This window comes from Apostichopus japonicus, chromosome 20 (assembly GCF_037975245.1).
Source record: "Apostichopus japonicus isolate 1M-3 chromosome 20, ASM3797524v1, whole genome shotgun sequence".
Classification (NCBI taxonomy): domain Eukaryota; kingdom Metazoa; phylum Echinodermata; class Holothuroidea; order Aspidochirotida; family Stichopodidae; genus Apostichopus; species Apostichopus japonicus.
In genome coordinates, this window is record NC_092580.1 from 7740099 (window position 1) to 7765144 (window position 25046).

General features: G+C 37.0%; 1 protein-coding gene across 3 annotated transcripts in view; it reads right to left on the reverse strand.

Annotated features, from left to right (window-relative positions):
* The window catches only part of LOC139961340 (inter-alpha-trypsin inhibitor heavy chain H3-like), a 29821-nt gene extending 6207 nt beyond the window's left edge, over nt 1-23614 (reverse strand). Inside the window, exons 1-12 of one of the 3 annotated variants that reach the window (XM_071960481.1) lie at nt 23017-23614; nt 21768-21851; nt 15414-15461; nt 10880-11043; nt 8693-8803; nt 8188-8323; nt 6882-7136; nt 5897-6182; nt 4841-5364; nt 3117-3363; nt 1938-1994; nt 1379-1417 (exon numbers count right to left, since the gene is read on the reverse strand). In XM_071960481.1, coding sequence (XP_071816582.1) covers nt 1379-1417; nt 1938-1994; nt 3117-3363; nt 4841-5364; nt 5897-6182; nt 6882-7136; nt 8188-8323; nt 8693-8803; nt 10880-11043; nt 15414-15461; nt 21768-21851; nt 23017-23154 — 2089 coding nt within the window. In that variant the 5' untranslated portion in view covers nt 23155-23614. The remainder of the gene's footprint in view (nt 1-1378; nt 1418-1937; nt 1995-3116; nt 3364-4840; nt 5365-5896; nt 6183-6881; nt 7137-8187; nt 8324-8692; nt 8804-10879; nt 11044-15413; nt 15462-21767; nt 21852-23016) is intronic. The other 2 variants (XM_071960482.1, XM_071960483.1) reach the window with 2 other exon arrangements.
* Between the last annotated feature and the right edge of the window lie 1432 nt (nt 23615-25046).

Sequence of the window (25046 nt, forward strand, 5' to 3'; positions counted from 1 at the left end):
AGCTATCATGTTGTCTAAACGTGGAAATAGAGCCACTAGCAAACTTAAGTTTTTATGATCCATAAGATTTCCTTTTCTTTTTTTCCCTTCTTCTTTATCTATTTGCAGGGTTAACGTTTACCGTGGTATTCATGACAATTATTTCAACAGAAAATCGAATAGCATATGTCCATGTTTTGGAATCAGCATTTAAAATTTTTTTTTTTTAATACAGAAAATGTGAAATGCAATGACAAAAATAAAACCTAAATTGAAGCAGAAGTCTCCAACCTATCATTGAAACCCCACAATCTTAAAAACAACAACAACACTATCTTCATGCTGAATAACCTCACACTAAAATACATCCTATTATAATATCATATAATACATAATATATATAAAATACGTACTACATAAAAAATAGATACTATCACATATGCTAAAGTATTTACGGCTAGGTTGACTTTCTCTTGTGAAGGGTGGGTAAAGGAGGAGAGGGAGAAGGCTAGGTTTACATTACAGGCGTTTCTATCAAATGATTGGTTGGGTTTGATTTTTGTTTCTTTTTAACTAAATATTCAAATATTTCCGAACGTTTTGAGACACTAGCAACCTTGCTATACATGGATAGGCACACCCTAAAAGTGTTAGAATATAAATGTCAAAATAAAATAAAACTGTTAGCAAACTGCTTATCCACTAGAGAGCCTGTGTAATAGAATGTGATGGCTAGGTGACTCCACAATTTTAGTTGAAGGGCTTTTCTGCTTCCAAGTCACTGTTGGTGCCAATGAGTTTTAAACTTGCACACTTATCCTATCACAAGCGCTGACTTTTCATTCCTGAGTCTAACTTGATCAAATTTTATTTGCTGGAAAAAAGAAACAGGGTGCTATATACTTTTAGTTTTGTCCCAATAAATCACACTTCTTCATGGGTTACATACTGTTCCATACAATTGTGGGGCGTGTGACTAGAGTTCATGCAATTTGCCAAAGTAAAGTTAAAGTGCATGCAATTGTGGGACAGTGTGTAATGTTAAAAGTGCATGCAATTGTGGGACAGTGTGTAATAGAGGGCGCCATATTTCTGATTTTCAGTAGTTAACACAAAATTGACCCAAAATGTGGATACAGTTGTGGGAAAACTATTTTTTGTTTTGTTTAATCTATTCCAATGAATCAGATGGTCATTTTTTTAAGTGGTCTTCACAAAAGCAGTTGTGGGTCGTCCCATAACTGCAGGTAACATATAATTTTGACCCACAACTGCAAGTGTGTATGGGTTCGGCTGTCCCACATCTGCACGCCTAGTAAATGCACACATGCACACGCATCGCCACTTGTCACATGCACGAAACACACAAAACAATCTCTTAATATATATAATATCCTACCTCGTGAGGCTGATAGTCTAAACTGCTGAGAAGCAGAAGCTAGATGAGAGAATACAGACAAAAACAAAGGGGAATTAGTCATTTTTATGATCCACTTACTTTCGGAGATTCATAAGATCATTTTAGAGTAAAACATTCTCTTTAACTTGAATACTAATTCGTGATTTATTTGGTATTTCATGCCGTGTCCACAATGTGAAACAAACTCAAATTAAATATTTAAAAGAAAACTGATAAGACACCCCCTATACTACCTTAAACAGAATCCTAACACTAAAACCTCAAATATTTATAGTCAGCTTCGAGTCATTGTGCCAAATCAGAAGAAAATGACCTAAGACCTGCTACCCTAACATACAACTTCAATATGAAAGGCTAGGTATAGGGCTTTCGGAGCGTACGACGATATAGCAACAAACGTATAAGTCAACCTGTTATTTGTGTCTGCATGTGAGGAAGTGGAAGACTTCTCGAATAAAGATAGCAATAAAAACGTTAAAACAAAACTAAAAAAAAAGTTATAGAAATAAGATAAGTGAAAACAGAGATCATTGCCTACCTCTACTGTTGGATTGAGGTAACTGACCGCCTGCACTGGGTAGATTAGGCTGCAGAGCTGTAAACATAAGCAAATGAAATACATTCATATATTATGTGGTAGAATAAATAGTACCGCAATCGGACTAGATGAATACCTAAATATTATAAATCTATTGTTATCGAGACACCTCAACAAAATATGGTTCAGTTTACTAGGTTTTGCCAAGTATATGAATACGACCATCATTCAGCAAAACATTATATCAAAACCGAAGAGATTCCCTCATTTTGAAAAGTGAGGGAGGGGAGGGTGAGAGCGTGGGCGATAGTACATTTGCTGTCCTCATTTTTTCAACTATTTGGTAGTGATAAATCATTCAGCTGAAATATTCCTTATTGCAAAATAAGTGTCAGTCCAGCGGCGTAGGAAGGTACTTTTGAGTGGGGGGGGGGGGGGGGCTGAAGACTGATGGCCGGCCTGGGGGAGGGGTTTAAAGGGAAGGGGTGTGGAATTTTTTGCATTGCCAGGTGGCCCCAGATGCAATATGGTGCAATATAGCACACTTCAACACCCACTCCATTTTGTAAATAATTTTGCATTTTCACCTGGCCTTAGATGCAAGTTGGTGCTCCAAATGAGATTTTTTTCTCATTTGGAAATGAAAAAGGGGTTTTCTGACTCACGGGGGGGGGGGGGGCTGGCGCCCCCAACACACCGGTTCCTACGCCCTTGTGTCAGTCAGTCACATCATCAATTCCTTTGTTATACAAGCTCGTAATACTTCTAAGCTTCGCTTTTGTTCTCGGAAATTTGACAAAAAGTGAACATTTTAACGAAAATGCTACAATTTTCATCGAAAGACTACAATTCGTAGGGTTTTATAAGCAGAAATTAGTCCCATTTATATTGCTACAACATCTATATACAATACTAAATTCTTTTGGTCAAGACCACAGGCTACATTCGAATTCGTTCTCACTCTTTGATAGCTTCCTACGTCACTGAGAAATTGTCCAACCAGAGGACACCGACATTTTTTTGCAATGCCCAAATTGTAGTGTTATAATACTCTTTGATCCTTGAATGACATTTAAAGCACATTAATTGATCTTTTTTTTTCTCTAGATGGATAATATCATGAAAAGCGTTTTGAGTGTTTTTTATTTGTCCTAGAATATATTGACGCTTAAAACTTACGCGTAGGTATTGGAAGGGTTGTTAAAGGTGCAGCAGTTGTAGGAACAATGTCTTCCGGTTTGATTACGAGTAGTGACGTCAGAGGAGTCACAAAAGAATACTTCAAGGAGAGATCAAGAGCTTTCTGTTTCAATTCGGCTTTTTCTGTTTGCGAAGATGATAATTTTTCTTTAGCTAGGTAGTCTTTGATGGTAAGGAAGGCCCACATACGTTGAGCGAAGTCTGCTACCATGCCCGGATCAAGAACCTGTCAAATCGAACAGAAAGGTATACATTGGTTTGAAAAGATGCTTTCGTTCATAATCAATAGTAGAGAGACTGCTTTAGGAAATTCGCTGTGTATAGTCCATGTGATTAAATGTCTATACCCGATAATGCCAAAATTTGTTAAAATCACTATACAATTTGACTTTCAACTTGTTCTGTCCAGTTTCATATATCTACAAATATACACAAATATACATATATACAAATATACAAAAAATCTTTCATATATCTAACAAAAGCAACATATACTATTTGATCAGCATTTTCCATAGCTAGCCCGCGAAGGAATACAGTCTCGGCCAGCCAATTTTTCGGCACACACTCATGCATTTCAACTACGGTATGCGGACCCTCGAGTCAGTAAGCTTGGCTACCGTATCGCACTACCTTGCATAATGGTCAGTAAAGGTATGGTGGGTCTTTGGTTCCATCTCGGGCCCTCCGGTCATCCAATTATTCTATCTCTCTTGCCCTTTTCAAATATTAATTAATTACCTCATTTATTGATTTAACACATACAGTCTGACTCTTCCTCAATGTGTGAAAACAAAAATACCAGAGACAAACATTGGTCGAAATGAACAGTGCGTATAATTATGAGAGAGAAATGTTGCTGGATTTCGTCAGGTTATACTTTAAAGCAACAGGAACTATTTTGTCAAAGCCCTGAGAAGTGATAAATAAATAGATTGAAGGCAAATAACATAAATAACAGAGAAACTGATCTCATCATCAAGACTTGATGAAATGAAAATTCCGTGGGTTTAAAGGATTGGTTCAGGTGTCTGACATGTCTATCTTGTATGAAAGAGCTCAAAAAGGCAAACAGAACAGTGAAGAAACTACCATGATAGCATGCTCTGTTTAGGAGATATCACGCTTTGAAGATATCAAATTTCTTTGAAAATGACTAGTAAAGAAAGACGCACTGTGAGGGTGTGATGTCACATCCTCATTTTCTTAACATGTGTGAATATATTTCAATAAAAATGAACTACATTTTTTTCACAAATCTAAAAAAATATAACCAAAAATTCTTCAGACGTTAAATCTCTGATACTTCCCTTGACAAATATGAGATCCACATGACATATCTTTTGGTTGTCAGTCATAAAATCTCACAATACATTCTAATAAAATAACAAAGACTTTTCAGAAATGTGAGGATGTGACATCACAGCTAGTCTGATTTCAGCAGTTTCTACACAATCAGATAGAACTTTAAACTTAAATATCTCCATAACGGAATAAGATTTTGAACAGTTTCTTCATCATTGTGTTTCTTTTATTGTCTTCTTTCATATAAGATTAACATGTTTGACACATGAACTAATCCTTTAATATATTATAAAGATTCAAACCGAAATTGACAAGCGCCCCCTATTTTTAGCTGCCTTTAAGTCTACAGCCTATCAAGTAACATTCTGCTTAGAAATCATTCCTCTTTTATTCTTTACCTGATTGAGCTCTTTTGAGACCTGCAGGCTGATATCGCGTCTTCCCCTTGCTTCTACCAAAGCCACAAGTTCATTTCCTTCATAGCCATCCGCTAATTTTCCAGCCACAAGTACCTCTTTGCCATCGAAATAACTGATAGTGTTCCCTCCTATAAGCGAATCTGCATCGACTGCTCCGTTAAGGTATTGCACGGCGATGTTGAAGAGTAATGGAGTCGCAACTTCCTCAAAGAAATTCTGCATTTGTAAAGCAGCGCTGGAATCTGCAAACACTTTTCGGTAGATTCCTTGATTCTCTGAAGATAATCTTGTAAGTAAAATATCATCGACGTCATTTCCAAATCCAATACAGAAGAGCGCCACCCTATCTTTTAAGTTCCTCTTGACGCCAGCAACGATTTCATATGTTCCTATTACGCCTGCGTTAGGACGTCCATCCGTTAAGAAAATAATGGCTGGGAATGCCTCTTCGTTGTCCCTAAACTGTCGTGAGGCGTCAATAAGTGGGCCATAGATATTAGTACCTATTTATAGGGTGAAACAAAAAGAAAACAAATACCCAAAAGTAAGATCGTTTCCTATTGTTTGATTTTTTTTTTAGTTTTATTTACTATGCTCGGTATTGCTTGGTATCGCATGTTATTTTTTGCTATTTCTTTGTATTTGCTTTGCGTAATTTCATATAATTGTATTGGAATGTTTGCTATTGCTTGCTATTATGTCGAATGAGTCATCTGTAAGCAACAAAGACTGTTAGCTTCATAATACGATTACGGTAGATTATCATTGGAGTGCAAATGTTGATTGGAGATATGAAAACGAGAGCAAGTACAATGGGTTATCAGGCTGAAAAGTTAAATTGTCATAAAAAGTATAAAGTAAATATGGAGGGTTATACTGATAAGTATTACTGTATAACTGGGCAAACACTGTTGGCATGTTCTAACATTATTTTCCAACTTTTGCCGAATTTAAACAATATTGATACTTATAGGAGACACATTTAGCATATAATAAAATGAAAGATCCCTTCCCCTCCCCATCGCCTCCCTTTACCTCCAGTTGGATTCAATCTAGAGACAAACTCTTTTCCCAGTCTCTTGTTGTTACGGGTGGCAGGAATCGCCGATGTTTTCCATGCGCGGCTAACGTGTGAGAATGTCATTATGTTGAAGGAATCAATTGGTCTCAGTTGATCAAGTATCAAATCCATCGCAACTTTGGTCTGGGCTATTTTGTTACCATACATAGACCCGCTGGTATCGATAACAAAGATGACTTTCTTTGGAGCGGGAGGAAGACCCTCTGGTGATATGTGGTGGACGAAATATCCATTTACAACCTGTACAATATAAAGAACAAGCACAGTGTTTGGGTGGCTACTAAGGCTCTAGTTTAATCGTTATTGCTCTCCTCATGTATGTAATATATATATATATATATATATATATATATTCATTTCAAAATTCTCGTAACTACGTATCTATAAGCGGTCGTCTGCTTACTCGAGGCCTTATAAAGTGGCTACAGAATATATACGACACAGGTTCAAAGGTTATGACAAAACTTTTGCAAACAAAGCTGATTAGATGGCGCTATCATTGTTTGCTCCATCGGTGAACTTTTAGAAATGTGATAGCGCCGCCGATTTCTTCAACGCGACCCGTCTTTAAAGCTACTTTCTTATAATATTCTCACACATTTGTGACCAAATAATCGTTTCATTGCACACCAGTTGTATACCTATTAAATGAGCCGTTCGTAATAAATTATGGCTGTCCTGTATGCTCGTTTTAGTGAAAAGTCAGTTATAGTTTTGTAGCCAACGTGATATCATCCGTTCTTGTAATATATTATTTATACGATTAAAGATATCTAACCTTGAAACAACTGTGTATATGGAACTGACGGATATAAAATGATATGTATATTAATAAGACGGGAGGGCGGGGGGGGGGGGGGTTGGACCTTCCGTGTGGCAGGTTATCGTGTTCCACATTAAGCCGTTTTCGATAACTCGGGTTGAAGATGATCCACTCACCTGCAGATCTCCCCCGTCCAGTGCGTGCTGTACATCATATCTTACTTCCAACACACCATTGAGTCCACTGGTACGAGACACGCTTGACTGAGCTGCCCTGGAGGGATTGAACAAGACGCTTGCAGATACAGCAGCAGGAGGGTTAAATAAAACCAAGGGCTCTAGAGTTGCATCAGTCGGCTCCCAAGATGATTCTAGAACTGTAATACCTTGAGGCTCGATGACCACAACCTCTACTCTGAAATCATCCACCACCTGAAGTAAAGATCAAAAGTTAAATAGTGTGAAGACTCGCGCAAAAAGAAACGTCCAATGCCGGTAATTTGACCTAGTTTCGAATGAGGTGTAACAGAAGTGTTAAACACCACCATCGATCCCAAAATATACACACACAGCTTGCTACCGTCGGTAATTAGACACTATAGCGTACAGTCAGTACATACAGCTGCGGTCAATACCCACAGCACAGTATACAAACCATACAGCGATGGACATCTCAGGTCCAGCTAAACATAACAATTGACGTATCATGTTTCATTACTGTCTGCTTTTTGTAACGACATAAACAAAACGTCACTTGCAAGCAACAGAAAGTTAACTTTTTCAGATGGCCGCACGCGGTTTGGGGCGCGTCTTCAATGCCTTTAAATGATTTGGGTATAGCGCCCTCTTTCAACGGATGTCGATGGCGCTTTGACATGGAACAATTCCTTGGCAACTTAACTTATAGATCTTATTAACCGTTATATATATAAAGCTGTATACCCGTTTTCAGATAAGTATATATAGCCTATATCTGTATATTGTATAGCAGTTGTTAAATTTACAATGTTAGTTGTGCGTAATTGGGCTAATGTATATAGATCAGTTATGCTAGTCTTTCATCATACATCTGGCCTAAGTATTGCTAGGAGAAGCAAAGACGTGAACCAACTTACTAAGATTGGAACATTACATACTTCAATAGTCGCTTGAACATGGTAATAAGAGATCCACTCCAAAAGATGATTTCAAAGGTAAATAAAATATGTAAGTTCCTACAATTTCTCCGTTCAAAAAGAGGTAAACTTAACAAGTGAGTCATACTCCATTGCGGCCATAGAGGTAAACCTAACATGTGAGTTATACTCAAATGCTGCCATTTCAAATATGGTTATATTTCCTTTGAATCTGACTTTGAATTCTGTTTCAACTCCCTGCTCTAACATTTTTTTTTTGCATGATGGCTTGCTGAAAAATGTCAAAACGTTTTCCCTTATGGGCTTCATTTTTCAATTATATGTTTAGGTTTGAATAATAATTTTACCTGTCCTGGTGCTGCATTGATACGATGCTTAAACAAGCCTTTATCTCTACGGAGCAGTTCTTGGTAAGTCAGGTTAAATACAACAGTTGTCGAAGCTGCTAGGTTAACATCCACGAAGAAACGGGAAGATTGCGCTCTGATTTAGGTGAGAAAGTCAAGGAAAAAAACATTTTTATAAATGTAATTATTTATATCCACACACACACACACGCACACACACACACACATATATATATATATATATATATCCTATGAATCAAGTGACAATAGGTTATAATGCGCTAGTCTATCCTACGGTGGCCTGTAGGCTCCGTTATAACGAAACACTATGCGAACCAAATGACCACAAAACTATTTTATGGTTTAAAGAACCAAGCATCTTCAGAGAGGGTTATCCATACTTTCCAACCTGAATGAAAAGTGCAGTTCATTGATATGCTTTAGAATATTCAGTTATATTACGGAATCACGCTATGTAATCATTATTAGTTTGCTAGATACGTACTTTTGTCTAACTTGGGCAGCACTCTGCCCTCTTCTTCTAGCTTGAGTGTAAGCCCTCTGAGCGGCTTCCTTTTCTTTTACTTTTGCTACATATGAAACATCGTTAATTGTCCTGTAGGTAGAAATAAATATAAAGATTATAATTTATATTTATATTGTTTTCTTTATAGGTAGTAAAGTAAACAGTAAAGTATATTGTAGAAGTATTAGTTTTAAACTGCACAACAACGTCCACTATATTATATTTAAACAAAATGTTTCTTTAAACATTCATGTATATAAATGTTTCCGGCGATGTAGAGTCAAACTATGTCATCATCAATAATTGTTCACAGTCGAAACCAAACATACTTCTATATCTTGATTGTAGACTAAACTTTCACATTCAGGTCATTCACTAAGCGCGAATAATAATAATTGTAATAGTAGTTGTAATAATAATACTAATAATACTAATACTAATACTAATAATACTACTACTACTACTACTACTACTACTACTACTACTACTAATAATAATAATATCAAGCAGTTATTTCTACGACGCTTAAGCGACCACAAGTGTGGGAGAAACCAGCAAGGGCTTATGGAATTACAACTTACACGTCGGGTGGCTTCCAATTCAACAATTTTAACTCAAAACTTGGAATCTTTTCAATTTAGAGAGTCCTTTCAGATGGGAAACCATAGATTGCTCTTGGATGAAAAACCCAGCCTACTATTACCCGACCGGTTATCGAACCCGGAACCTCCCGTTTGCTTCACTCGGCCACAGCACCCGGTATAATTGGCGGCATTGATGTTACCTGATCGCGACTACCATAGTATTACATCTCCCCATATTCCCCCCAATAGTAACAGTAATAATATAGTCATTCACGTTATTTTTTTAGCATATCTATCGCTTCATTTGCTAGGCATCTATCAAAAGGGTCATATCGTCTCGACTCCGCTAAAGTTACGTAATGACATTAACAGGTGATGACGTAACACTCATGATAACGGCCTGTGATTGGACGAAGGAATGTAAACTATTGCATATAGTTATTAATTATTTATACTTGGCGTCCTGGACGCAAGGAACCAAATTATTGATATTTCACATAGTCCAACAAAACAGGAAACTTAGGGGCGAATAATGCTTTCCAATTTTCTAGATACTCATAATTTGATATACCACTAAATTTCAAGACTGATACGTAATATGTGGTTTGATATCGTATCACTCGGGTTTAAAATTAACATGCGTTTATGCACTTACCGTGAAACTTAATCGCAAAGTTGTGTAAATTTGCGATTTTCAACATCGTCAAAGGACACGTGAAGAAGTTATCATTGATAACCACTTGATAAACCAAATGATCTCAAAAGTTGATGGGTTAGGACTAATAAGAATTTAATTTGTTTTCGTTAACTTAACTAATTTGTTTAAGTGACATGTGAGCTTATATCGGTTGAGTTCACTAAGGGGTTCAAGTCACAACCGTACATTAGTCAACCCGACTTCAGCTGTAACAATGTCTGCTGCATCGATTGGTCCGCTGAGATTTTCTGTAATTCCTTCCTGTATGATTAAAGTACCAAACACCTTTCGAGTCTCAACCATTCCAAAAAGAAGACTAATGAGAATTAAGGTCAGAATTTCGTCTTCTTTTTTTTTTCTCATATAAATTAAAAGAAAGTGCAACGCCCCCCTCCCCAAGGGTCAGATGATGTCACCATGTTAACGGAAACAATTCTTCCAAGGGGTGAGTTATTAATTGCATTTGTAAAGTAAAACAACAGAACAAGTAAGAGAACAAGGCTTGTTTCTTCTGTTACCTTCTCGGAATGTCTTGCTTTCAGTACTTGCTTTTCTTTAATAGTAGAATCTAGCTAAATTATGATAAATTACGTTCATTATCACCATGGCAACCGAAGTTTTCTGCTAGATTGATAACAAAATTTGATTTTCCTCTCCTCCATCCCCCCCCCCCCTCCCGGCTAAATTTGGGTGAATTTCCTTCAAACGTAGTAATTTTTCTGTTCTTTTCAAGAGTTCTGTCATCCAATTCCCCCCAAATTTAGGTATGTCGTGGTTGATAGGAGGGAGGAAGTAGGGTGGGGGAGGGGGAGGAGAGGGGGAGTTACGAGGGAGGCGAAGGCTCATAATACACGAATAGTTTAGTATTTTTGTGCGATAACTTACATCAAAAATCCACTGATGAAAGCATCGGGGTTAAAAATGAATCCAAAGCGGACTTCTTGAGACAAATCGGCGTCATTTTCCACTGTGACTAGAACAGTAGTACTTACAAAGCGAGCAGTGACTGTTGATAATATATGGTAGGTAGAAATGGTTGGATCGGGCACCTATGAAGAAGAAAGAAACTTGTATTATATTTGAATACAAAACTAGCAATAATTCCCCCAAAACGTGACACACTATTGCCGTCTAACTGTTTACAAAATAAAACACGACTGCAGATTCGAATGCTTGTTTGTAAGTGGTCATGGCTCGCCATATATGCCGCTCAATTTCCGTATATTTTGCACATCGCAACTATAACGTGACCAATTATTACATGATATGGAAGATAGATTGCATATATGATGATGAGATAGGTGAAAGAAGAATGAGCTGAATTTGATATTTCACAAGTATATTTCCAAAAATTTTTCTTCATGCAGGTGGAATGAAATGTAGCCATATTGATCTAAAGACCCTTATAGATAAGATGAAATTATATTTAAGAACATGAATAAAAGATGTTATCATTTGCAATGAGAGAATGTACCGATAAAACGTAAGACGAATATTACAATGATATATGTACACTGGCGGATCCAAGGGGGGGGGGCCAAGGGGGGCCATGGCCCCCCAAAGGTGAGCCAAAAAGTGTTTCCGAACATCCGCTAAATCATATGACTGGAAATTAAAAAAATCGAGAGGAATAGCAGTGGTAGACTAGTCTTAACCTTTTCGTTTTCTGGTTTAAAATTAAATGCAGAGCTCCCAACTGACCCGCAATTCGCGGGAATTAGACCCGCATTCTAACACCCAAACCCACTGACCCGCACAAGCGTCCGAAAAAACCGCATTGTAATTGTCAAGTATACATAAAAAAAAATTGGCATCAAATTTTGACTTAGCAACCATCATTTCTTTAGCATTTAGCATAATAGAGTATAAAACCTCCTTTACAGCATCATTTGAACCTCAAATTAGCCTATAATTCTTCTACTTTTTCATTGGGGGGCTCAGCCCCCCAATGAAAAAGTTGAGGGGGCAAATGCATGATAAGCCCCCCAATATTTACCAAGGCTCCGAAACGTGCATCTGCCCATTTTTCAATGCATACTTGTCGATCTGTCCGATGCACACGTATACTATATAGGTGTAATAATTTTAGTAATTGCTGGGGACCCTCGGCCCGTCCCCTGGATATAGACCACATTGTCACCCCAACCGCGTCTTCACACCCCGTGAAAAGTGGAAGCAGTGAGTGTGAGTACCGGTAAGCGTAACACAACTTCGTCTAAGGCCAATGACTTGCCTCATTTCAGCCAGTTCTCCAACATCCCCTTACTTAGCGGCGGAGCGTATATATACACAGTCAGGGGGCGGATGCCCTCCCCCCGAACGGACTGAAATGGACTGCTGGCGCCCTTTTCAGCTTTTCACTACTTTTTACTTATTCGCGATTATTGACTATTTTATTGCGCTCTCATATACCTATTGACATTTGTCATATTCTGTTGGTGTAATTTTCCGACAAAATGGCGACGACACCTATTTATTCTCCGGCCATCTGGGGGTTTGAAAAAACCCAAAATTTTCTTGTACGTTCCGCGCCAACCGATGGTGGCGCTCCGCTTAGATAGTCTCCATACATTACCCCCCTCCCAATAATTTTTCCGTTCCGCCGCGCCTGTCACCCAGGACGGCGATTCGTGCATGGCATGGACCAGCATTTGCCTTCTCAAGAGTTGGGAGCTATGTAAATGTATGAGCATGAGGATTTACAGTTTAACACAATTTTGCAGTTACAGGCTGGTTGTAAGAAATTTATAACCTATGAGAAATACATTTTCTTGAGAAAGATGATCCCAACTTTGTTTTATAAATATTTTAGAAAATTACACCTGGGAAACATTTTTTTTAGAAGTAAATTAACATCACCATTGTACACTTTTGTCGCACCAAATTGCATCTGAGGGCATTCAGCAATAGAAAATTTTCCAAAGGCGAGGGGGCCCCCCTCCCCTTACACCCCTCCCCCATATCACTCTAATGCCACTTTGGCCCCTCCCAAACAAAGGCCCTGGATCCGCCAGTGTATATGTAACACATAACGACTGGAATTTTTGAAAGATTATTCCATACTGTGAATGATTTTTGTTGTAAAACCATTATATCAAAGGCAGGCCTAACCAGAGGTGTGCATGTCGAGGTGGGGGGGGGGGGTGGAAATCACGTGGCCAATGGAAAGGTGGGATGAAGAATAATGTATTTTCATATTTCAATATATAGTTCAGTAAAAATAATGACTTCCAAAGGGGGGGGTGGGGAAGGGGTGGGTAGTTACACAATTGTCTCTGGGCCCGATTTGTCATTGGTAACAAGACTACAAAATCTGACAAGTCTAATTTAACTTAGACTCTCCTCTTGGTGGCTGATAGATAGACGACAAATCAATTGACCAAGCTAAGTACATAAAGGATGTATTTGCCTGTCGGTATTATAGCAACAACATGTAACAAGATATAGTTACATGATGTAACTTTACAGATAAACCAATGGTAATCGGATCTTTAAATGAGCCATGTATTTGCGATTAATTATTGAGATATCTCTAACACTATATGAAACTACTACCGGACGGCACTGAAGGCGACATTTAAATCTCGTAGGATGTTACGTAATAGTTAACATTGCTTGCTATTAAATATATGTCTTTGTCAAGGAATCAATTTAAAGCAAATATTGGATACTTTGACTAAGTTAAAAACTTCTGAAATCTAGAAAGGTAGAGAAGTGAATGGAAGAATCCCAGGAGATATTATAGATATGTCACCAATATTGCCCCATGACTTCATTTAAAGATCCACCAACTACCGCGAAAGTTCATGTATAGCATACATGTTAATATGTCCAGCAATTGTTAGCTTTTATACCAAGCCTATATATGATGTAATACGTTACAAGCCTGTCTTCATATAATATACTAACCTATTCTTCAATACATAAACTTACACATTATGAGTTTATATTGATACATATTGATGCTATTCTCATATATGTGATACTAAAATAACACTATTATTCAGTATAGCTCGAATATGGATTCACCTAAACATTGAATAAAGTAACATTGCAATGGTTAATTTCCACATGTAATTTTTTTCGAGCAACGATATATTGAGTTAACTTAATCAAATTCACTGAACATTCACGTAGTGAACATTCACTTGGTGGTCAAACAAAATCAATCAGAGTGTCTTATTTTTGTTATCCCTGAGCCCTGTAGCCCCTCCGAAAATAAAAAGCATGATTCTTCCTTGTTCCTTAAACAGTAAACATGGATCCAGAGGATTTATACACGGTAGGTTACAGGTTATAGGTTCATTAAGACAAGCCATATATACTTTTACATGGGCAAAGTATCGGAAGTGACACAAATATGGCTAGACATGCTGAAATGGACACGGTTCCAAACATTACACCGCCCCCCTTTTTCATGTATTTTGACCGTTTTGGGATATCAATTCATATATGGTATAATGTTGTGACAATTTTTGTGCTCATGCTTACATAAACTGAGGTAGGCATTGCTGAATTTTAATGTCATCAAGCCGCGCTTCTACTTCTAGCCCCCTTAAAGTGATCACTTCAAAGAAACCCTTAACTCTGCGTAAATTGTGACCTGGTTTCTCCATGCCTCTCATTGAGGACTGTTGAAAAATGCATTTTAACACGTGCGGTTCGTTACTAAAAGCTACTAACGGAAATATCACTAATCGAAATTATTTGCTTTATATTAATTTATTGCAATAGTTTAATTCCTCAATTTCCAGATGATAATTGATTTTCACTCCCGCCTATGAAAAACTAATCATGGAAATGAAACAAAAAAGGCGACGATTTATTAACGATATGCCAGTTCCGTTAACTGGATTCAAGTCGGCGAAAGTTAGTAGGTGTAAGACTGTGTTATACCTAGGTGAAGTTGGTATACAGTTAGCACCAGTCGATAATGTCTTATGTCAAAAACTAATGGAAAGATGTGTGCATGCTGTTAAAGGTTGAGAGATATGTGAAATGGCACATTCATCGTGAAACATCTACCACCGTAAATTAGAAATAATTATATGTATTACGTCATACACAATGAAGGTAAAACTCGTGTAGGTTTATAAGTTTATAATATATATATATATTTATATATATATATATATATATATATATATGTATATTCATATATATTCATATATATTACGTCATACACAATGAAGGTAAAACTCGTGTAGGTTTATAAGTTTATAATATATATATATATATATTCATATATATATTTATATTGATATATATATATATATATATATATATTGATATATATACATATATATATATATTGATATATATATATTGATATATATCTGATGAGGATTGGTTCTCCAGTGCTCATTTCACGATTCCAGCTGTTCATATTTGTGAGTTGAAATTTGTTATTTTGATTTACCTCTGGTGTTTCAGTTCCCACTTTGATTGATTCATAGAACCCGGAACCCTGAAAGAAAAATAAGATACAGTCTCGTATAACAATTGAACCAAAATAAGTTAACGAAACAAAATGATCTTTGAGTTCAAGAAATTAACAGAGAGTTGTCTATTAACAGGACATGTATTGATATTTATTGATATATATATTGATATATAGATATATATTGATATATATTGATATACATTGATATGTTGATATATATTGATATATTAATATATATATATTGATATATATATATATTGATATATATGTATATATATTGATATATATATTGATATATATATTGATATATATTGATATATGTTGATATATTGATATATGTTGATATATATTTATAAATATTTATATATATATTTATATACATATGCGTGGCGAGGAATCTTTAAAACCTCACCACGTATTGTTCTGATGGAGTGTATGACGGTTCATGTTTCTAATGTACGAACCACAGTATGGCAACTACATTCAACAATAATAGACCATCAGACTATGGCTTCCTTTGCGGGATGAAATTTGTAACCATTAATAATAAACAAAGCCTTTTGAGTATGACACCAGCACCAATTACAAAGCATAATTGTTTTCTCCAAACGGAGGGTTAAGTGGGGTAAACCCTCCTTGGTGTGTAATTGCACAGGAATAATTACAACTCATGAATAGCTATCAAGAAATCGGACTTCTGCTGTGTTAATATAATAAGCTTGTAATGGTCATATTTATTAACAACTTTTAACTTCCATAATTTCCTTGCAGGTCAGCTCAATATGCTTCACGTATCGGATGCTACAAACCAGACATTTCCTGTAAAGGTGCGTTTGTTTGTTTACTGTGTTTTATTTCTATTTTTGAGATATAAATAAATAGCCGCCATCGACGAAGAATCTGTCTGTGTATAAGGTAAAGGAAACTTATTGTTTTAAAGGGTTCCAAGCGATGCAATGACCTTTCATCTACAAATTCTGTGTCCAACAAACTGAGCTTTGTTACCTATGTTGTCGATGCTTCTAATCCACTGCTACTTTTGTGGCCATGGTAACAGATATTAAGCCAAAATACTTTGCCTACTATGTAACCAGCAGATGCCCAAATTCTATAACGTTGAATAATCAGTCTTAACAGGCATTCAGAAGAAATGACACAAAAATAAACTTTAAAAAAAGTGCAAACGGGGGTTTCAAAATTCTAACTGACTTAAATCTATATTTGGTTAATTCAAAATCTACCTTTAAGCTGTTTTCATACTCATTTCCTTTGTGAGAGGTCGACTGTTCAATCAACTCAATTATGCATGAAACAATTGTGGTTTTTTTTAAAAAACATTTGCAGCATACTTCCTCTCACTATCAGGTCAGGTTTCATTGAAGTTTTCCCCTTAATGTATGTAGATCATAGGTTAAGTCCTAAAACAGCCGATTTTAAAGAACGTGACGCCTCTCTGCACATCAGTGGCGTCTAGCAGACAAGAAAATTATTTCCTTCTCCACCATTCAGATCATTAAACCAGCCTTCTTTGCCGACATAAATCTACAACTGTCGGTGTTCTCCAGGTAAAGTTCAGAGGCAATTCCTTTTTTGTGCAATCTTTACATTAAGAAACACAGCAATTGACCTCCAAGGCAATGTTTGCTGCTGATTGTGAAGATTTTAGAGCGATTATTGAGAAAAACTGCAACGGGGAATTCCCGATTTAATCTTGAACGAAGGGTGAACGTGCGGGACACTTGAATTTACATTAACCGTGAATTAACCCTTTCATTGCACCTAATGTTCTTATTTATTGCTATAAGTGCTATGAGCTGCTTCTGCTTTGAGTTTGTCATAAGTAAGTGGCGAATATTGGACTTTTAATGGAAAGATAAAGTACCCGTAAACAAACATAATTTATTCTTTTTTGGTGTTTAGAGAACGAAAAATGAAACACAAAGAACATGAAGCATTTATTTGAATATTATGACATAAAATACGGTTATATTAAATTTGCGAGACTTAACATTTTTCGTTTCTGGAATAAAAACAAAATTATTGAACCATATACTAAGCGGATTAATGTTAAGGATTTAAGGTTAATTGATGAAGCCTGTGGGTGGTGCGACGAGTGTGAACTTACCCCCCCCCCCCCATGTTTAAAGGTCCACAGGTACCTGGGTAGATAATGGTCTCTCTGTGAGAGATGTTAAAAATCAACAACACAAACTGACGAGGTGGCAAAATATAGTACCACCTTTTCACTGCATCTAATTAAAACACCCTTAATTAAAACAAACGCTCACAAATGACTATTTTCAATAAAAACAAAGCTTCTCATCTTCAAAACTAGCACATCCCATAGAAGATCCTGCTTAAGGCGGGCCCCCTATATTCACTTCCGTGATGTATAATAAATAAAGCTCTTAGTTAGATTTAGAGTACCCTAACTGTGTAATACCTTGAACGATAGTACAAATTTCCATTCAGCGTTCCATGCATTCGTAACATTTTTTTGCTGTTGATCCTATCTAAGAACGAGATTATATTTTCTCATGGTCAGTGAAAGGCTAAACCTCGAATCATTGAACCGATATCTGAAATGAATAATCGAAAGTCAAAAGAATAGCGAAGAATTTAGAAACAGATTCCTTTATTATTAAGCCGATCCGGAAACGCCGAAAGACGGAAAATGACTCACTTTTGGCACAGAGTCAATTTTAAATTTGGAAAAGATTTTTTTTTTCAAATTAGACAATTTTTGAATTGTTTGTAATTTGTAAATTATTTAAATGTTCTTAATTTTAGGCTCCGTATTGTTATTTTTGTTGTTATTGTTGTTTATTTAGCTTTTAGTGAAACAATAAACCTCTTTTGTAAAATATAATGTCAACATCAAGTTGTGCTTCAAAATCAATGGTCAGTACCGTACTTTACTTAGAGCTTAATATTATTTTCCATTTTTTTCCTTCAAATTTTCAAATTTTAGCAAATATTCCTGTTGAGGATCAAATATGGAGATTGTACAACAATTAGTAACACATACATAGTGACATAACAAATACAAATACAGACATAGAACTTACCTATCAATACCATAAACTATATTGGCCCTAAAATATGCTAGAAATTTAGATAATAATAAAATAATAATAATAATAATAATAAAAATAATAATAATAATAATAATAATAATAATAATAATAATAATAATAATAATAATAATAATAATAAAATAGTACTTATTATTTCTAGACGTGTCCCCCCCCCCCCCTCCCAGAGATATGTCCCAAAGGCTATGAAGCAAGTAGCGTCTACTGGAGGCTTAAAATTTCTTCTTCCAGACACTTCTTCATAGTAGGATTTATCACATGTAAAAGTCCAATTGAATCCCCCCCCCCCCCAAAAAAAATGACTACTCGGTTTTTAGCTCAACCTTTGAAATGAAACTGCAAAGAAAAGTTAGTTTTCAGATTATGTATGTATTGTCAGCCGATTCACACAGAGATTACAGTAACTACTGTAAATCAGTAAAGTTTTGTACCACAGTACATACTGGATCGTGCTGACAAATCTGATAAATCAGTAGCATGTGCTATTAAGTTTACAGTAAGAACTGAGGATATTTGTAATTCCAACAAATCCCAAACAACTGGATTTGTTGGAATTACACATACCCTCAGTTCTTACTGTAATCCTTATAGCACATGCTGCCGAATTATAGTACGATCCAGTTTTTACTTTGGTACAAAACTGTAAGATTTACAGTATAGTAACTGTGTTCTCTATGTGTATCGGGTGGTATTGTGGTGGAAGCGGAGAATTTAGGGTCACAAGTTAGCTCGTTAATATGCTTCGGGAATACATAGAACATGCTTAAGAGTACATATATTTATTACACAAATTTACCACATCGTTTGGGGTGCCTGCAAAGGGGGGAGGGTTGGGGATCGGACCATGTATCGTTTCACCATTGAGTAATGCACGGAACCTCCATTTGATGCCGAGTGAAGGGATTTTTCTTTGCATGTAAATCCAGTAAAATTTTGACCAATTGTTGCTTAAAGGCATTGTGGGTAAATTGACAAGTACCATGGTAGCCAATATATATCAGCTATGATATGGATGGTATAGGACATGCCAGTTGAGTACTCATATCTAAGCGACATTGGGAAGTAACGAAATCAGTGTGTACGCCAGTGTCATTGTAGCACAACACATGAAGTTCGTTTTCATACAACATGATCTTTACATTGAAGTCCGCTTGGTTCCTTGGTAACGTTGTTTCACTACGATGTCTCCCGATTACCATGAAACGGAAAACACTAGTGTTTGCACGGGTTATCCGGGTACCCGGGTACCCGCCCGACGTGTTACTACCCGGTTCCTAATTTATTACCCGAATCCTACGCAAAGTGTGATTTAAAAAGTAAAAAAATGCAAACCGATGGTTAGGCAGATTTCCCATTGACTTAGTGTGTTGTTAGGCTACCATGTGGTCGAAGATAACAGCAATACGAAAGTTTTCCATGGATATCTTATAACTGCGTCACAATTTCAGCTAATAAACAGATGGCTAGGCTAGATTACCCCCATTGACTCAGTGTAGTGTTAGGCAACCATGTGGTCGAACGTAACAGCAATAACGAAAGTATTCCATGGATGTCTTATAACTGCGTCACAACTTCAGCAAATAAACAGATGGTAGGCTAAGCTAGATTTCTCATTGACTTAGTGTGGTGTTAGGCTACCATGTGGAAGAAATAATTATCTACTCATTCGTTTATTTCATAGAAGGAAAGGCTGACAAGGAATTTTACGAGATTTTTATGGATTATAGACGGGATAACTAAGAAATAGAAATCGCAAGTGGCTTTTTACTAATCGTTTATTCCAAATGCGATCACTTTGCGCGAATCGTGCAATATCGCGGCAAATGCAAACCCTGGGCCTGCATAATAGTAGTAACAACTAAATTGGATATTTATATGGTTTGATCCAATAGACGTGCACGAGCAAGCATAAGCAGCGGCGGCAGTGCGATGTTAGTAGTAATGCTAATAATAATTAAATAACTACTTTATTAACAAGTTAATGAAAGAAACAAAACCAAATAAATATTATTGAGGAGGGTTTTATACCTTATCTTACACCTACGTATTTGAACATGAAAACATTGTCAGTAGAGAATATAATGCATTTATTACAGCATCCAATATGTAATTTCTTGAAAATCGTGATACACGAGGGTAAACAATTTTTTTCCGGGTACCCGGATACCCGACGGGTAACGGCCCTCGGGTACCCGGTTCCCGATTTTTGGACCCGTGTAAACACTAGAAAACACAATATCATCCATCTTTGGTTTGATGTGGTTGTGCGGTTGTGTGGTATTATACTAAGGCTAAAGATTGTCCTTACTCCATATGACACAATATAGCATAATACATCGCGCGATTTCCCGAAATCCAAGGAAAAATCAAACCCTATTCAGAAGGCGGTTTCTTGTTTTACGTTATAGTGGTGTATGTTATAGCAGGGAGTCATAACAACCCCCTGGTTATAGCAATATCTAGCCTGCTACTTCTATAGAAGCAATGCAGCCCTTAGCCAGGATTTCATTTTATGGGGGGGGGGGGGTGGAGGGGATTCAATGTATTGATCTGTCAACGAGAACGCTTTGCGCTATCTGCGTGGGCTCCACTGAGGGGCCCGCCATAGGTGGGGTCCAGGTGCAGTCATGAGTTGATTTAAGCAGCATGTTGTCTAACGTTGATTCGGACAGCTTGTTGACAACAGCGTTGATTCAGACGGGATGTCTGTAACGTTGTTTCAGACAGCCCATTGTTTGAACGTCGATTTAAACAGCATGTTGTCTAACGTTGACTTTTACAATAAATGAACATGAATATATGACATGCGTGACATGCCATTACTGATGGCATGTTTACGTCACTACATCCTTGGCATGCATTATGGCATGCGTGGCACACGTGATGACATACGTGGCATGCGTTATGACATGCGTGGTTTTCGTGGCATGCATTGTATTTGAGGTGACCGTGGGATGGCTCAATGAACGTTTACCTTAGATTACGAAGACTGCAATGAACATAGTTAAGTTTCATGAAAATTTAACCATCAACACGTGATGAAAATGTGATTGTAAATGTCACATGCATAGTTTTACCAAGTAACATGAATGTGTAAAGTACATTACATTCATTAGTTCTGACACCTTGAAAACACATCTAATTAACCCAGATCTGAATTAAATTAGATCCCAGATGTTCTGTTAATAGAATTAAGGATTAATAGCGGGTGTTTTCGTGTACTCATTCGGCTTACCTTTCTTTCAATGGCAGGATTGGTATAAGACGCAGATAGCCTAAATTGTCTTTTTTTGACAGGACGAAATTTCCTTCTCCCCATCTGTTCATTTTGTATAAAAGTCGGGAATCAGATGTCAAAACTGAGAGAGAAATTGTTTTTTTTAACGAATCCGAAGATTCTACAAACTTCAATCAAAATTTGCAAGCCCCCGGCCCAACAGATCATGCGCAAATCAAATCTCTCTGTTTTGTTTACGACCGTTAGGCCTATCTTACTTTCACTTTCGTGGCTAGCCTGTGTTAGGTCCAACCGTCCATTATCTTGAAAAGTATCTTTCTTTCAATCTTACCGATGTAGCTTGCGAAATTGTGTCATTTCCTTCCATTGCAATGAATAAACAGGTGTTTTCAGACGTTTCCTCCGTGGGAAAACAAAGTGGATGATGCGAGTATTGGACTGTGTTAAAATCTTGACCGGGCACGGTAAATCGTTCGCGCCATAAAGGCAACAGAAAATAAATTTCTTCTTTCAATTGCGACAGCTTTTCTCCATTAAACACACCTGGTCAGAGTGCATTTAGAATGAGAAACATTGAATCTGCTTCGGAAGTTTGTTTTCCGAAATTCATCAGCAAACACGTATTGAGACTTTAATTATCGAAATATTAGAAATTAATCATTGTTTAAAGCAAAAAAATAATAATAAAAAAAGCGAAACGAATCTAAAACAAATCATAACGTTCAATAAGTGTTGCCTGGGTTTCGAAAATAACTCTACAAGTTAAACATGAAGTATTACATATAAGGATTATCTTGAGGGCCTTGTTATGTTACAACTAAACTACGATGTTGGACCGTTACCATAACAATTGCTTTGCGGAACAAGAAAGTCTTATTAGTTACTCAAGACAGACTGCATATTGCGCAATTAGTTTTTAACCAACAACTGGTTGATATTATCTCGGTAGTAAGACAGCTATATTAGTTGCAAGAATTGCAATGAAGACAAGCCTGTTAGCAATATTAATGCAACAGTGAAACATTAACATGGTGTAACCATGTGATCAGGTAAGCAATTATAATTGACCCTTTCCTGCTTTAGCTCTGACCGGGAGGGAAATGTTAAAGTTTTAAAGTCTCACATTCTTGAATGTTGACACTGAACAGACTCAATTCTACTAGAGAGAGAACTTTGTGCAAAATGTCTCTGGTTATTTGTTCTGCCATGAAATGATATATGTACTGAAATGAATCAAGTTACTTACCGCGGCCTGGCGTTTCTCTCGTACTTGAAGCGCAGGAAAAGCCTCGTTTTTTTCGAAGTCTCCTGCTAAGAAAGTGTACAAAGCATTAGTGCAAACCGCTAAGCTTAGCACCACGATTGTTGCGCGTAGCATAACCATGGTTTTAGAAAGAATTCGGTCGACAAACCAGAAAGCTCGATGGAATCTCTACAGACGATTGTTGGTTGGTTAGGATATGTCACTGCACCTTTCTCCTTTTCAAGTAAACGTTTCTTTTCAAATGTCAATTCATTGTCCGAAAATACCAAGCTGTTAGAAAACAAAATGACCTGCAATTAATGACCGAATTAACCGATAACCTATCAATGAAAAAGAAAACGTTTTGATAACAGAACAAACACTGCGAATGAATTCGTTTGATCAATGGTTTCCTAAAACACGTCTATTGCATGTCCACGGAGACTGTTCAGTACCAGGCTTTGACAGAACTCAACTTGATCTCACTTCCTGTTCCTTATCATTGAAAAACCGCACCTAATTTACTCACAGCAATGAGTTTTTGCCGGTGAACCATAGACATATATGTTACTCCCTAAAGTGATTTGCCTCAAACATGATCGATATACCGTCACTTGTACCACCTCTTTGCTTCACGCATGATATACTCTCAAGCACGTGGTACCTGGACTCCCAGGGACCTCTGATACAACAGTAGACATACCAAAGTCAAAGTCACATGATTCAAGTCCTAATATTAGAAGGACTTGGAGATAAGAATGGCGCCGATTATGCCGAGCGTTCTCTTATCTTAGCTTCCTTCTTTTCGTAAGAATGATTTTAAAACTGACCAGATGCAGGAATGATATACGGCCAATATATGCTCAGGTTACATAGAGTCAACGACTGGAACAAGGAACAAGAGCTATAACTGCAAGTTCATAGGTGTATATCCTACTCTCAACACTCGTTTAACATTACCACACGCTGTTTACAACGTGTTTTGTTTTTCTGACGTTGGTGTAGTCCTAACATTTCTTCTTCATTTACAGTTTTGTTTATATTCCAAACATGTGACTATTATAAAATATTGCAACCTCTACCTCCCAAAATATGATAGTTAATTCTAACCCCCCCCCCTCTTCCCCTCCCTTTACTCCCAAACGAAGATAAAACTGCTCAGAGAATGCCACATCTGACATCCCCTCCTGTTTGGAATCTTCTCTCTCTGCCTACCTTGAGGAGGACTGGTCTATCCCACGAAATCAGCTCCGAGCAGTTCTCCTGTGCCTATTGACATGGATAGATTTAGCAAAGGAGACAACCATGATACTACGTTGGGAAGGTTTTACATGTGCCTGTATGTAGTACTATGACTAGTGCCCTGTTTGTATACCTCCCTCCTCCCTCCTATCCTCTCTCCTCCCTCCTCCCTCCTCCCTCTTCCCTCTTCCCTCTTCCCTCCTCCCTCCTCCCTCCTCCCTCCTCCCTCCTCCCTCCTCCCTCCTCCTCTCTCCTCTCAACAACTCTCCTCTGGACAAATACGATGACGATGATCACCATATTTCACTTCATATAATCCTGCGGTTTTAGCGAAATTTTTTTTAATTTTGTTTTTTATATATATACTGCAACTTGACTTTACATGCAGGAAAAATTGAAAGTTGTGCAGATTATAAATACCTTATAAGTGAAATAAAATCTGAATAAGTTCAACAACGATCAAGTTATAACCGGATAAGGGAACACACCAACAATACTATTACATATTTAATATGCATTGCTTGCCAGACATATAAAAAGGTCATTTTTAGTAGACGTAAAGTTCGCCGTGTTCTCAGCTACCTGTCCATAAATAACAGTGTAATAGATACTTAAATCAATTTCATTTCCATATAAGTTTCCGCTCCACTCGGTTCTTCGGTGACTTAGAAACCTTTCATTATTTGATTATTTACTCTCTCTTTTCTTTTGATCGCACTTTCGTACCTTTGCACCACCGTACAGATGTATTGAAGGTCAATATTTGATATCATAGTTATCGAACTTGAACT